The sequence below is a fragment of the Eubalaena glacialis genome, chromosome 8, assembly GCF_028564815.1.
Source record: "Eubalaena glacialis isolate mEubGla1 chromosome 8, mEubGla1.1.hap2.+ XY, whole genome shotgun sequence".
In the NCBI taxonomy this organism is placed as follows: Eukaryota; Metazoa; Chordata; class Mammalia; order Artiodactyla; family Balaenidae; genus Eubalaena; species Eubalaena glacialis.
Genome location: NC_083723.1, coordinates 126,867,458 through 126,883,142, shown reverse-complemented (window position 1 = coordinate 126,883,142; position 15,685 = coordinate 126,867,458). Strand labels below are relative to the sequence as shown.

Below are 15,685 nucleotides of genomic sequence, written 5' to 3'. Positions count from 1 at the left end.
ACGAGTACAAAAGGGCATGCAAAGAAAACTAGTCTCAGTTCGGCTGTCTTTGAAAACTCTGCACATTCCTGCCTTCGAAGAAGCAGCCAAAGGACAAGAGCCCGTCCCAGCCCCCAGGGACCGTGGGTTTGCTGACTCTCCAGCTGGAGAACGGCCCACAGGAGCCTCACTCCCCTTCCAGAGGTAACACATGCTTTGTGCTTGTTTAGCGTGCAGGGCCCTGATGGACGAGGTAGAGTACGACGTTACCAAGGCTCGGCAGAAGAAGACCAAGGTGGGCTCCTTCCGAATAAATCCTGACGGGTCGCAGGAGAGGAGAAAGGTAGCGGAAAAGAAATTATGTGCCAGTGTATAATTGCGGATATGGGCAATTACCAGCCATTTATCCAAACAGCAGTTGGTCTTAATCTTCTAACCTTTCTCTTGTTCAGGGTATCAGCTCTAAATTGCTTCTGAGTCCTGGGGGACCCAAAGTAATCTTTAAGCTTGAAATTGAAGTCTCCCTCCCAGCACCTAAATTTTGTGTCTTGTCAAGTCAGAAGACATTTCTGCACTATTGCTCATCAGGATAAAAATAGCGCTTCCATGGTTCTTGGGCAAGGCCAGCAGGGGACCCAGAACGGCTGCAGGGGCTGCCCAGAGACCTCAAAGGCTGGGTACCCTCCCCCAGGCTCCCCACCCTCGCCTCCGAGATCCACAGAAGTTTCTAGTGTGCGTAAGGATGCAAGACCCATCTCCGGGACAGACTCAGGCACCTGTCTGAGCGGAAAGATGGATGTTCTTCCACCACGGAGACCATGCGGAGAGAGGCCCAGCCCTTGGCATCCGATGGCAGGGGTCTGAGAAGTCAGGAGGGACGGGGCCACGGCGAACTCAGGCTCCCGTGTCCTCCCCCAACCCCGCACTCAGGTGGTAAGCGCTCAGAACAATAAGCCAATTTCACTGTCATCCTAAGCGAACCATAACAGGAGAAGGTGTTCCATAACGTCATCCGACTCGCTCGGAGCTGAACAGAAGTTGGTTTTGGATTTCCTGTTGGTTTGGCCGAGCACACGGTGCCCTGTTTTAGAGCAAATGACTGAGGTGGGCCGTCTGCTTTTTCCACCTCTTTCTGGAATTGTGTGCCCATCCAAGAGCCTGGGAGTAGGGCAGGACAAGACCCACCAGGGGAGTCTGTAGGGTATTGAACGTGTCTTTAAGGGAGGCCTAAGTGTGTATTGAGCTAGGAGGCCCCCTCTAAGAAGGGCAGGACAATCTTCCCCACAGAAGCCCATCTCCCATAATTTCACCAGGTAATTCACCAGAATTATCAGATATTTCTGATAACTCAGGTACTTTCCCGGGAAGGAATGTGATACCTCGCATCACTGCTCATCCACAGGCTTCGTTCCCTGCGACCAGGTGGCCCCATTGGTCCCAGCGACCTGCAGGGGAGGAGCAGCCTTGGTCCCTGACACCGGCTGCAGAGGATTCTCACAGTCAGGCAGCGCCAGGAAAGGCGTGTGTGCCCGGGGCCATGGCAGCTTCGAAAATAAATGGAGGGTCACTATTGTAAGAGGTTAAAATGTGGGTTACCTGACCCATTGTTGGTGCACCTGGGCCAGGAGAGAGGAAGGCGTCTTTCTCTAAAAGGTAAAAGGGCAAAAGAGGGAGACCCTGGAGGGTCAGGGAAGGAGCGGGGGCACAGGTAGGGACGCGGGTCAGTGAGGGAGGCCTGGGGAAGCTGGCGGTTCTTTATCGAGGACCTGCCATGACAGCCTTTAAGTGATTCCTAGTCCTGACAGCAACCTGCAAAATAGGTATGTTTTCTGTTGAGAACACGCAGAGCGGGTTAGCGGTGTCCCGGGGTCCCTCGGTGACTGGCATTGCACACATAGGCCCTCCATCCTCCGAGCTCTCCTGTTGTGTCCTTGGGGATCTTTCCCGGGGTCCGTGCTGAGGATCCCTGAGCGCCCCCTGACATGGACTCACCTTTACCGGAAACCGGCCTGCTCGCCCTTCCCTATCGTCTTCTGCTGTGAGACAATCGAGTTGAAATCACGGTTTCAGCGTTGCTACAAACACTCCATCTGCTGAGCCGTTTGAAAGCCATCATTCTGCCGCGTTCATCAGTCAGACCAGAGTGACCTCAAAGTCCCGGCGACGGTGAGCAGGGCTGTTCTGGACCACGTCCTGCTCGGAGCTGCTGCCTGGCGGTCGTGGGGCGAGCAGCCCCCGGGAGCTTCTCCCCAGCCGTCGGCACTGGAGCCGGACTCTCCTGGCAGACACGTGGAGGGTACGCGGTGCCCGGAGAGGCTGGTCTTTAAGGCCCCGTGTTTTGGAGCCGGGTGGCTTTGGGGTTGAGGGGTGGAGGTCAGGTTTCCTGCCTGCGGTCAACGTGAAGCTAGTGATCACAGCAGCTCCCATGCTTTACAGAACCCAGCAGTCCTCCCTCCCTCTCCGAAAACTCTCCTCTGCTTCAAAGCCCCGCGGTTGTCTCCTCGGCCAGCGGGCTGCTTGGCCAAACTTGAAACGCAGCGGCCTCTCGGCGTGAAGTCGGGGCCTCACCCGCCGCCGGGGATGCAGGCCAGCTGTTCTTGCCGGGGGTGCTGATGTGGAGGCATCTCTGTCCTTCTGCGGGGGGCGCGCAGCCTGCGTGTGTTCAGCTTAGTGTTCAAGAAACACACAAAAAGCACAAAAGAAGCGCCTGGCAGGATCAGGCCAGCGCCCTGGCTGGGAGAGGTCTCAGATTCAGGGCGCTTCCTGGGTCCCTGACATGCCGGCCAAGGGCGACACGACCCATCTCCTGCCCTGTCCTGTCTTTTCTTTTCCTTTTCCATTCTGTTTCTCCAAGGATGGAAGGAAACACTGACCCGTGGGCCGCGTCCTCCAAGCTGAGGGTCCGGGAGAGCCCAGCCTTCCTCAGAGGGAGATGGGGAGCACCCCCGAGGGCCCATGTGCTGAGACGCAGGGGCCCGAGTTGGCCTTTCAAGTGCAGTGTGGACAGTTGACGCACAGCCTGGCTGGTGTCGATGCAGGCTGGTCGCTCGTGTGCAGCCTGGTGCTGGGGCGGCTCTGGGGAGGGCGGCGTGGGGGGAGGGCCGTGGACAGCTGCTCTGGGCTGGGTCGCGCTGGGCGAGAAGGTGCCAGGTGGCTACTGTGGCACATTCTGCCCCCGGACGACAGCCGGGGAGGGAGCTGACCCGTGTGACCGCTGCGGACCGCCACTGCCCCGTCGCGCTCTGTCCCCGTGGACGTGGGCGCAGAGGACACAGCGAGGGCGGGGCAGGCGCCCAAGGAGCCACGTGTCCTCCAAACAGCCAGTTCTGCTGCCCCGTTGCTGAAGCAGCCCCGAGGACCTGGGGCCCTCGCACCGCCGCGACCCTCCCAGGAGCGCCCGCCGCACTCTCGCTGCCTGGCCTGGCGACGTTCTCTGTCCGGCCTTTTCTCCAGCCTCCACTCTGCATTGCTGCCCCGTGGCCTGCACAGAAATCAGCCCGCCCTCTTCTGTCCCAGGACTCCTTCCACGTGCATCCCAGCTGTGAAGTCCCAGTCTCTGGTCCAGAAGCCAGGGTGGCTCGGCTGGGGCTCTCGGGGACCCTGGGAAGCGCTGGCCTCGGGCCATGCCCGGACTGCAGGAGTCAGGCCCAGGCCACGGTCAGTGAGGCCCCCCTGGCCCCTGCCCACCTGCTGGCCCCACTTTGCTCTGGCTCGGCCACGTGGTCGCGTGTCCCCCCGGGTCCCGAGCCAGCCTTGCCTAGAGCCCTGTTCCCCTCTTTCCTCCCTCGGCTCCGTACACACATGAGCAGGGCTGCCTGCCCCTGAGGCCGCTTGTGGGGCCACAGACTCCCAGACGTGGCCCCCGACATGGCCACCTGCAGGATGCTGGCCCTCGGAGGACGGGGTGGGACTGGGTGGGGTGGGGTCAGGGTTGGGGTCAGGGTTGGGGTCAGGGTTAGGTGGGGTCAGGTTTGAGGTCAGGTTCGGGGTCAGGGTTGGGGTGAGTGTTGGGTGAGGGATGGGGTCGAGGTTGGAGGAGGTGGGGTCAGGTTTGAGGTCAGGTTCGGGGTCAGGGTTGGGGTCAGTGTTGGGTGAGGGGTGGGGTTGAGGTTGGAGGAGGTGGGGTCAGGTTTGAGGTCAGGATCGGGGTCAGTGTTGGGGTCAGTGTTGGATGAGGGGTAGGGTCGAGGTTGGATGGGGTGGGGTCAGGGTTGGCATCAGGGTTAGCTGAGGTCAGGTTCAGGGTCAGGGTTGGGGTCAGGGTTGGGTGAGGGGTGGGGTTGAGGTTGGAGGAGGTGGGGGTCAGGTTTGAGGTCAGGTTCGGGGTCAGGGTTGGGGTCAGGGTTGGGTGAGGGGTGGGGTTGAGATTGGAGGAGGTGGGGTCAGGTTCGGGGTCAGGATCGGGGTCAGGGTTGGGGTCAGTGTTGGGTGAGGGGTGGGGTTGAGGTTGGAGGAGGTGGGGTCAGGTTTGAGGTCAGGGTTGGGGTCAGGGTTGGGGTCAGGGTTAGGTGAGGGGTGGGGTTGAGGTTGGAGGAGGTGGGGTCAGGTTTGAGGTCAGGTTCGGGGTCAGGGTTGGGGTCAGTGTTGGGTGAGGGGTGGGGTCGAGGTTGGAGGAGGTGGGGTCAGGTTTGAGGTCAGGTTCGGGGTCAGGGTTGGGGTCAGGGTTGGGTGAGGGGTGGGGTCGAGGTTGGAGGAGGTGGGGTCAGGTTCGGGGTCAGGTTCGGGGTCAGGGTTGGGGTCAGGGTTGGGTGAGGGGTGGGGTCGAGGTTGGAGGAGGTGGGGTCAGGTTTGAGGTCAGGATCGGGGTCAGGGTTGGGGTCGGGGGAGCCGTGGTGGATGCAGCGGCTCCATTTCTCCCACTGACTCTGGGAGGCGTGTTCTCTCCGTCTGACAGTTTTCTCCGGTGAGCAGGAAGGGGATGGATTGGGGGTGGAGCAGCTCAGGGAACGGGGTCTGACACTCCTCAGTGGGGGGACCTCTGAGGTGTCCTCTGCTTGGCTCTGGAACGTCCCCAGTGGAATGGGGCCCCAGCCGCCCCCCGGGGGCCGCCCCCCGGGGATACACTTTACCGTCTGCCCCCTCTTCCGCCAGAACCGCCCCCTCCCCTCCCATGTTTGGAGAACCCCCCAGTGAAAACCCAGCCGAGATAGTCGCTGTAAAGCCCCCCCACGCAAACTGCCCCACTGGCACCCCTCCTCCCCTGGAGGGACCCGGGAACCACCACCAGCTCCCCACCTGGCAGCGGTGGGCGGGGAGACCTTTAGGGAGAAGCGCTGTTTTCTTGGAGTTGTCACCCAGCAAAGCCTACGACAGGTGCACCACAGCCTCAGTGGACGGCGGGGCTTAGGGCCTCAAAGCCAGGCTCAGGCTCCTGACCTGGGTGGGCTAGAGGGAGGGACATGCGGTGCGGGGGTGTGAGAAAGTAAGTCTTGTTTGCTTGAATTGACCCCATCGTCGAGGCATCGTGCAGGCCTGCTATGAACGTCAAGTTCAAATAGAGAAAGTATCGTCAATAATAGTGACGATGAGACCAATATCTCCTTACACTAGACTCTAATGCTGTTTTTGTTAAATTCTTTCAACAACTTTGGGAGGTAAATGAGGCCACTTTAATTAGCTTCGTGTTAGAAATACAGAAGATGAGGCTCAGAGAGCGTCAGTGACTCAATTTTGACAAATTGGTATCAACTTAACCTGCTGGTAAGTCAATTTAGCTCTTGACAGAGCTGCCCCATCCTGTTGCATACTGCACAACATCAGGTTGCTGTGGTGTCCTGGGGCCGTGCAGTACACAACCTGCACAACTGTACATGGGACCCTGTTTGCTAATAAGACGAGAGAGGTGGGCTATTGTAACAGGACAGCTAAGAGGCAGAGGGGAATTCAGTCCACCAGCAACCTTCAGACTGCAGGCTGCCACCCACTAGTGGGCCATAAATCAGTATAGTGGGGTGAAACTGGCATAGAAAAATATACATAAAATATCAGAGTGCATCTTACAGAAAAGGAAACTATTATCTCATGACACTTTTTGTAATGAGTTGCAATGTAAAAAGTGGGTCATGTCCAAAAAATTGAAAGCCACCATAGCAGATGGCCGTTCTCAGCATGGGACAGTAGCCTAAAGACACTTCATTTGGGAAGATTATTCATACCCAAACAATGCCACAGTAATGCCTGATTCCCCATGCGGAAACAATCAGAACTTCTCCTCTGAGACCAGGTATTACGGCAGAAATAGCATTGGGTTTGGTGGTCTATACAGTCTGTAGACCAGGGAACCAGGGCGCCACGAGCACCACTGATGTCTTCCCAGCCCAGCGGTGGCCCCAGCGGCCTGGCTCCCGGCTCACGGCTGCTGAAGCTCAGAAGTTGTGCTCTGGCACCGTGACTGCCCTCAGTCAACGCACCACGTATGCGTTCAGCCCACGCTGAGTGCGGTGTAGAGAAGGAATTCTCACCCCGAAGGAGGTAGCACTCTGACCCAGAGGTCTCAGAAGGAACCACTGTGAGCCCCGCACGCGGCGACAATGAGGAATGGATTTGGTCTTTGTCCCAGTTCCTGGCACTAGAGCTTTATAACGTGACCACTACTCGTTTCAAAAATGTTGCCATGGGAAGCTCTCAGCTTCAAAGAACAGACAAACCAGCTAAAAGCAGTTTGGCCAGAAGAGCATTTCCCATCCTACACAATAAAAAGTCTGAGTACAGGTGGTTTTGGGGTGGCGGAGGCGAGTTCAGTGGCCCAGGGACACCACGAGTGACCTCATTCCTTTCTGTCTTTCTTTTCTGCCGCTCTTGGCAATAAGAGAGAGCTCGGCCTCATAGGCTCGTTCTCTTCATGGCCCCCAAACGGCTGTCCATCTCCAGGTGTCACATGTAGACAACGTTCAGAGCAGAAGAGGGAAAAGTTTTGCATTCCGTTCTTTTTTAACAAGTGGGGAATTTGTCCAAAAAACCCCCGACATCCCCTCCCCACGAGCCTCCTGCTTGTATCTCACGGTCAGGAGATCACTGGGCAAGGGAATGGGCCCACCTTGAGGGTCCCCATCAGTCGAGGCCCAACCCCGGGGCTGAGGGGTGCCTGCCTGAGCAGAGGAGGGGCAACATAAGAGGGTCTGTCAGCCTGAGGGTAGGGGGGTGGCTTTGCAGCAGGTGACCGCCAGGCTGCCCACACTTCAGCCACGTGCTGTGAGCGTGAGGGCCCAGGAGACAGCAGGACCAGTGGCTGGAGACCCCAGTGTGGTGATGGGTCTGAAATGGGGTCGGGGGACTGTCCTGAGTTCTTTCTTGCATTTTCCTGTAAGCAAAAGAAAGAGCTGGTGTGCGCGTGGGTTGCAGGGCTGGAAGCTACACCTAGCAAACAGGAATTGGGGGACCACCCCTATGTTGTTTTATGGACATTGTCAGCCCATGGTTAACACCTTAATAAATATATTACTTGGAGAACAATTGTGAATAAAATTACGTTCACAGGAACCCGCGAGGCAGCGTGTAAAAAAAATCAGAAAGGTGTTTTCCAGTTTTTAAGTCCAAAAAAGAGGTAACTAATCAATGTATATAGACGACCCTCGTGTGTGAGTATCTCTTCTTGGGGTGAAGGGGCACAGAATACACACTGCGGTGGTGACGGGGTCATCTCTGGCCTTACCTGAGCTGCTTTCCTTTTTGCTCATCTTTCAAATGTTTTTCCATAATGAACAGATTATTACTGGGACATTAAAAAATAGTTTGGGTTATTTTTTTGAGAAATCAAAAGAATTCCATGTCATTTCAGGAGTTCCAATTCTCAAAAGTAGCCTTGTTCTTAGTGAGATGGAAACCACACACAGATACGTGATACTCTGATACAAAACACTTAGCAGGAAGCAGCGAAGCGGCCACCCCCGGGTTTGTGCAGCCTCCATTCCTGGTTCCTGGTGGTCCTGGTTCTGTCCTGTCCTTTGAGGTTTGGACAGTCCCGGGAAGGTGGGGCTCGTGAAGGGTGGCTGTCACTTTGTCTCTGGTTGACTCTTCTTCCCGTGACCAGAGGGGGCCCAGGACCTAGGGTCTGAGATAAGTTGATCTCATGTTTCTCAACCGTCTACAGGGAAACGAGCAGAGTTAGTGTGTTCAGTTATCGACAGCCTGACTGCTTTCCTTCCACTCTCCATTTTCCTTTCCTCTTAAAGAAGAATGAGTGACTTTTCTAGTCCTCAAGACAATATACTTGGGTTCTTTGCACCTTTATCATTAATTTTTTTTTGGTGGCTTTTATTGTGTATCATCTTCTCTTTTACTTCTTTTCTTTCTTTCATTTTTTAAAAAGAGAAATACTCCTGCTGTAGCGTTGATTTATGATGCTGCATGCATCTTTATCGCTCATGAAGAGAGGAGAGGCCTCCCACGATGAGAGCTGGCCTCCTGCCCACGTTGGGTCCAGTGCGGGTTGGAAGAGGAGGCCACTCCACTTGGTCACTCAGAGACCCAGACTCCTCGTATCCAGTCCTCAGTGTTCTCTGCATTCCTGGGAGGATGGGGCAGATGGGGCAGAGGGCTCCTCGGGAAGGTTTCATGGGCAGACCTAAAAGTGGGGTGTCTCACTTCTGCCCACATTCAATGGCTGGGACTCTGTCACTCGTGCTCACTTGATTGCAAGAGAGCTGTGTCCAGGAGGAGAAAGAAATGGGATGGTGGGACTTCCCTGGTGGCGCAGTGGTTATGAATCCTCCTGCCAATGCAGGGGACCTGGGTTCGAGCCCTGGTCCGGGAAGATCCCACATGCCGCGGAGCAACTAAGTCCGTGCGCCACAACTACTGAGCCTGTGCTCTAGAGCCCGTGAGCCACAACTACTGAAGCCACCGCAATGAGAAGCCCGTGCACTGCAACAAAGAGTAGCCCCTGCTCGCTGCAACTAGAGAAAGCCCGCGTGCAGCAACAAAGACCCAATGCAGCCAAAAATAAATAAAATTTTTTTTTAAATTAAAAAAAAGAAACAGGACGGTGACCATTCAGCAGTTTCTGCCATGCGGCCGCTGGGGAGAAGCTATGACCCGGGGGCTCCGTGGTGCGCAGGGTGTGCGCCTCAGGTTACCAGGCATCTACCGTGTCACCCGAGTGACGTTGCCTCACACCTATGACTTGGAGCCCCAGCGCAGAGCAGCCCAAAGCCTGTTAATCTCCCGATGTAGCGCAGTCAACAGCCCACCTCGGGCTCGTGGAAGCCTGGCCTTGTTCCACAGACGCTTCGTCCCAGGGGGTCACAGACGACCACTCACGTCGTATTTTGCCACTGCAGGCCTGGGATTAGCGGGGTCCCGCTTTAAATGGAACCCGATCTCAGTGCCTCTACCCAGGTAAGGACAGCGGCCCCAGATCCCCGCCCCAGAGGGCTCGTTGCCTGCAGACACTTCTCGTACCAGACCACACCTCAGGGAGGGCTCTGCTGAGTGTGAGAATCCCTGCAGCGATTTTAAACAGAAAGAGATTGAATGCAGGGTTTAGATGCTCCCACGCAGCCACCAGGGATCTGCTCCCTCTGCTGCCGTCAGGAGGAGGAGACTCAGGAGGCCACGGCCAGGTGGCCACGGGGTTCAGGAAGATTCGGGCTCAGCAAGGGCACCTGTGGCCACTCTGGCCTCGGAGCCGGGACACGCCTGCTGCTTTTGTGCCACAAAAAGGAGACAATGGCATCCCCCCGCCCTCCACCGTTGCCTTTTCCAACCACAGACACCCTCGTCCCTCGCGGGACCCGCGATGGGGTACGGGGAGCCGCTCCAGAACCCCCAGGCCAGCAGAAACCGCGCAAAGATGGGCTCCCCTCACGCCGCCCTCGGGGTCACAGATAAACACAGCGGATCAGCCAGACCTACGTCCCATAAAGAACCCCAGTTGTAAGTGATCCTGGAATTGGGGGTTTGCTGGCTGGCCTCTGCCGTCTGCGGTGGCAGGCGGGGTGGGGAGCCGAGCGCCCACCTGCACACGCCCGTCGTCCAGGAGCCTGGGGGCCGCTCGTGACGATGAAGAGGAGACCCTGGGGGCCGCGGCCTGGGCTCTGTGGGTTCAAGCCTTTCACGTCCTTCTGACGGGTCTTCCTTCTTATTCCTGTGGGTGCCGTAACTTTCTCCCCTTTCTTCTTACACCTGGTGTGTTTTTGTCATTATTGTAACTGAGTGTGACCTAAAGGTGCTGGCTTCTCCCCATCTCTGGGAAACTGTCCCTCCGAGGTCAGGTGCTCCTGGTCTCCCCTCCCGATGGGCTCAAACTCTGGCAGAGAGAAGGGTCTGCCTGAAAACCTCCCCCGATGCAGGGGCGGAGGGGCCTGAGACCCCCAGGGGGCCACGGAGCCGTAACCACAGGGAAGAAAACACGCGTTAGTATCAACTACCATGTCGTGTCCCGGATGCTGGGTCTGTCCCAGAAGCGTCTGCAGGTGCTCGGAGCACAACAGCAGGAACACGTGGTCGTGGAAGGTGGTGAGGGAATCGGGACGGGGCTCTGAGCCTGCTTGCTGGCTCGTCTCTGAGCCGCAGGAGCCCTCTCCTGCCCTCCGCGCGGGGCTGCATGTCCACCGCCTCTCCTGCGTCCACACAGCCCAGACCTCTCCCTCAGGAGCCGGGTCCCCAGCTGCCTTTGCCTCCCTTCCCAGAGAACGTTCCTGACCCAGAGGGTATCAGCCGCCTCGGCCTCTCAACTCCATCCCCCAGGAAGAGGCGACATGCCCCAGCTTCCCCAGCCTGCTGGACACGTGGACAGGGCCGAAGGTTGGACTCCTTAGCCCCATGTGTGAGCGCAAGGGGCTGCCCGGCACTTGCCCACTCAGCGTCCGGCCAGCCTGCCGCTCCCCACCAGAGGGATGGGGCGTCTGGGACCTGCAGGACTGTTGATCTCTTCTTCACCTGAGGCTGGAGTCCCATCTACTTTCCAGACTCCATGCCAGCCCCTTGCTGCTGCTGGAGGGGGGCGAGCTCTCTGAATTGCCCAGGACCTGCCCAGGGCGGCGGTGCCACTGGCCATCGCCCCAGGCTGGAACCGCCCGCAGCCCCCAGATCCTCTTCTCAGCCTGAGCCGCCTCCAGAGAGGCCAGGGTGGAAATGCAAACCCAGAGGATGGGAGCAAGAGTGTGCATGTGTGTGCAAGCACGCGTGTGTGCAATGCACACGTGGGAGAGTGCGTGTGTGTGCGCATGCCTGTGTGAGCACCGCGTGTGGGTCGGGGTGTGAGCGTGCCTGTGCACACGGCACAAACCCATTCGCTCGCAGTCGCCCATCACAGAGCAGGGAGCGGAGACTTGGTCAGCCGAGGGTGGTATAGGGAAGGAGGGAGCTGCCAGCCCGGGCGGGCCTGGGCGGGCCCCACCGAGACGGGGGACTGCTGGTGGCCCCGGGGGCGGGGAGAGGCACATTACCGCGGCCCGGCCATCTGGTGGCCTTCATTCGGTGTGGGCGCTCAGTGCTCTTCCCGGCGAGGCCAGCAGAGGGACCTTTTCCCCAGGGCTTCCTGTCCTGGCTGGCGCCTCAACAAGGGTTAACCAGCCCTCCCCCCAAACCACGGGGATTAAAAATTCACGCTGTCCCCAGGGCATGTGGGGCGGAGGGGGTGACGTAAAATTAAAAGGGAAAGAGAAGATTATTTTTAATCCTCTTGGTGGGTGTTGAAACAATGAAGGGAGAGCAAAGCCGCTAAAAGTTTGTCCCATTAGATTGAGGCACCAAGGACAGACTTTGCCACCAGGAGCAGGTAATTACAAACTGCATATTTTCCTCTTCTAAATAAGAAAATCGCTTTAATCCCATAGAGATTGTTTCTCCGGTCAAAGGTGCTCAGATTTTCACTGTGCTTGACGTTGTGGGCGAGTGGAATTCAGACTTGATGTCAACTTCTGCCTCTCGAGGGGTTTCAAGTCAGATGAGGGGAATTGTGGAAAGCGATCGTCCCGTGCGTCCTAAAGAACGTCCTGACACGGTGTGGGTCAGCCGGGTCTTCTCTGGGGTCTCATTCCGGGGACCCTCTCTACCCTATTACCTGGGTGATCTGCAGTCTCTGCCACCCCCCAACTTGGGCACGTACTTAAAAATAAAAGGAACAAACTTTAACTTTGCTTTGAGAATCTTTTTGGAAATGGCACAAACTTTCCTGTTTTCCCTCTCTCTCTGACTAATGGGCATGTTCCAGGATTGAATATAGAGCAGTTCCTTTTTTTAAAAATTTTATTGATGTAGAGTTGATTTACAATGTTGTGTTAATTTCTGCTGTACAGCAAAGTGATTCAGTCATACATACATATACATTTTTTTCATATTCTTTTCCATTATGGTTTGTCACAGGATATTGAATACAGTTCCCTGTGCTCTACAGTAGGACCTTGTTGTTTATCCATCCTATATATAATAGTTCGCATCTGCTAATCCCAAACTCCCAATCCATCCCTCCCCCACTCCCCTCCCCCTTGGCAACGACAAGTCTGTTTTCTATGTCTGTGGGTCTAGAGCAGTTCCATTTGTTTGCCAACTGAAAACACGTCAAGGTTCTGAACTGCCCAGCACTGGCTTATTCCTCTCTCCTGCCTTCTCTGCCATGGACGGGACGGGAGGCTGAGGAAGAGAGGCACAGACACCTGCTGTCCCGGGTTTAGCGCATTTGGGGATGACTGTGATGGGGCAAAGCCTTTGGAAACGCGGTTCTGCAGTTGTCTGTGCGTGGTTATGCTGATCCCCAAGCCACCACACATGCATTATCTCCGTATGGTTTATTCTTAGCTCCTCTAAGGCATAGACGATCCCCCAGAGATGTCTCGCTATCTTTGATCTGTATGTCAGCAAGCGTGAATGGATAGCCATTGAAGATTTTTTGGTTTTATTGAATGATAAAGGAGAAATTAGTGTATTTTGTTTTCTGACTATAGACTGAGGAGGAGATGGCTGGTAACGTAAAATAAAGCCATGGCATAAAAAGGTGCCCTGGTCCCCAAATGGTCAAAGAATAGTTTAAAAAGACAATGACCCAGAGAAAGAAACAGCCCTCAGGGCTGCGCATGGATCGATCGGCAAGCAGAGAAGACGGAACCGTCTTTGTTATAAATCAGCCATTAAAGAAAATCGGGCTGAACTTTCAGAACCAATTTTTTTCCCTCTCTAAATTTCAGTCTCATTTTCGCTTATGGAGTGTCCTACCAGACGCTGATCTAAGTAAACTCCTATTTACGATTTTGAACAGATGTTGACACACATTCTGTTTTACCTGCTCAAGCTGTTATCTGAGATCCAAGCTGACTTGGTTCTCACACTTTCACCAAAAATTTGGGTGATTTGCTGTGAGGGGGACTCGTTTTCCCAGGTCTGTCTGATGCATCCTAGGACATCAGGGGCTCAAGGCTCAGCCCTCCAGGGAACCGAGGAGGCAACGTCCCCCTTTCCCCCACGGACGAGGCATTTCCCTGGATCTCTGTCCCTTTAGCCATCACCCACTCATGCCCACATTTTGCCTGGATGTCCGATTGCCGTCTGCCCGCTGGATTGTGAGGTGCTGAAATCAGCCAGAGTTCCTGAAGTCTCAGCCAAGGAGCTCTTAGGAAACAGACAAATCAGGAATGATCCCATGTCCGAACGCAGCTGTGCATCACCAGCACACCGCCCCTGACAAGGAAGAGCTCGTATCCCAACCCGCAGAGGGAGAGGAGGAGAAAGGCAGGATAGAGCAGCCTGATGAAATCAGGGTCAGCCAGCCGAAGGCGGACAGCACACCAATATCTGGCCGTGCACTCAGCAAGTCCTCGGTCTGAGGCTTGAGGACCTCTCCTACTGTCCAAACACGTTTTTAACCTTCTAAATGTTATCTAAACCTCCCAAGTTCAAATGTCACGACTACTCTAATGACCTACACGCAAGTTCACACAATTTTGAGGGAAAGGAAATCTTTAATTTAGCCTAGTGTTAAGCGACAGAGGCCAGTGCCAAATATGGACACTATTCCTTAAATTTCAATTTAAAAAAAAAAGTGAGTGTAGAAGGCAGAGAAGATTGATTGTCAAGAATTTTGGCCTAGTATGACCCAATTTTTTTCTTTATAAGGGTCTATGTACGAGGAGAAGCCTATTCCCAAATAAAGTGTACATGGTCACCCATTTTGCAGCACCCGCTCTCAGAGGCCTGGAGGCCGGCGTGCTCACCTGCGGGGCGAGGCAAGGGGGGTCGGGCTGGACTTGTTCGGCCGAGGATGCTATGATGTGCTGCACAGGGGTCAGCCCCGACACAGCTGCGAGGAAGACCAGGGCGGCCAGACAGCCAGGTGGGCGGGCAGAGCAATTTTTCCCACCAGAATGCCTCAGCAGAGGTTTACACCTGGGAAACTGGTTGGGCAGCAGTGGTTCTACGCTGGGGGTGACACTGGGCAACGTCTGGAGACGTGCTTGGTTTTCACAACCGGGGGGAGGGGGCGCTACTGGCATCTGCGGGTGGAGGCCAGGGGCGTTGTAAGTGCAGGACAACCTCCATGACAAAGGATTATCTGGTCTTAAATGTCAACAGCACCGAATTCGAGAAGCCCTGTTCTGCGGAAATCAGGAATTTTCTTTCCTTAGATCCGGAATTCCGGTGTTTGGAGAAAGTTGTGGCTGTAACTTTACAAAGAACGGCCCCCCTGGAGTTGTGTTGCCATCCTATGATTGAAACCCTTGGCTGCTGGTGTTGGACCTCGGCTGTGGTCAGATCCAGTTCAGAGAGAGTGACACACCAGCAGGACATAAAGGAGGGAAGGGGCATGAAAAAAAATCACATGCAACTCTGGTGAGGCGGTACGCTGAATAGAGTAGCGCTCTACCCGCCCTCCCGCCCCCACCCCACCCCACCCCCGGCAATGCACGTCCACCCAAAGCCTCAGATTGTGACCTTATTTGAAAATAGGATCTTTGCATATGTTTGTAGTTAAGATGAGGCCATCTTGGATAAAGATGGGCCCTGATCCAGTGACTGGAGTCCTTGCAGGGAGGCCAGCAGACACGGAGATGCTCAGAGGGAGATGCAGGCAGGACACCCAGGATGGCCAAGGGCACCCGAGGTTGGAGCGAGGCTGGGAGAGCACGGCCTGCCGAGCCAGCCGCAGACTGCAGCCGCCTGGCAGGTTCTCCCTCCTGTGGTCTCCCAGGCTCCAAAGCCCAGTGTTCACTGCTGGGGGGCAGTCATTTCCCTGGCAGGTGCAGAATCTTTGTCTGTAACCAGGTCTGTAACAAAGGAGAGACCCTTAAAAGACAGAGATGACAGTGCGCGGAGGGAGGGGGCCGCGTGTTGCTCTGGAGGGGCGTGAAGACCACCTGCTCTCCCGCAGGGCTCGGCTCTGGATGGGGAAGCTGCCTCAGCCTACACGGCCTGCCCGGGGGGCTCCGACGCGTGGTTTTCAAGGGCTGGACTTGAACGTCCCTTCTCTCCGGCTCCAAGTGAACTCCACGATGGGGTCAGTCCCCGAGTCCCCCGGCCGAGCTTCATGTGGGACGGAGAAGGAAAAGTCGGGGGCCCTGCACACGATAAGATGAATTGAGAGGATGAACAGAAGTGTTGGAGTGGACAAAGGTTCAACTGAGAGGCTTTAACATTTATATTATGAGAAGTCTTATTCCCCAGCCCACCGTTTAAGTCAAGTGAAAAAATAATTAGGCTCTTTGGGCTGTTCTCATGCCCTTCCTCCTGAACTTTCTGGAAACATCAGAGAGAAGGAGGCCTCTCCGGCCACTTG

At 55.8% G+C, this 15,685-nt stretch overlaps 1 protein-coding gene across 1 annotated transcript in view; it reads left to right on the top strand.

Moving 5' to 3' along the window:
* The first annotated feature begins 223 nt into the window (after positions 1–223).
* The window catches only part of CNPY1 (canopy FGF signaling regulator 1), a 37,602-nt gene continuing 22,140 nt past the window's right edge, over positions 224–15,685 (top strand). Inside the window, 1 exon segment of the mRNA XM_061198215.1 lies at positions 224–322. Within this exon segment, the coding sequence (XP_061054198.1) occupies positions 224–322 (99 nt within the window).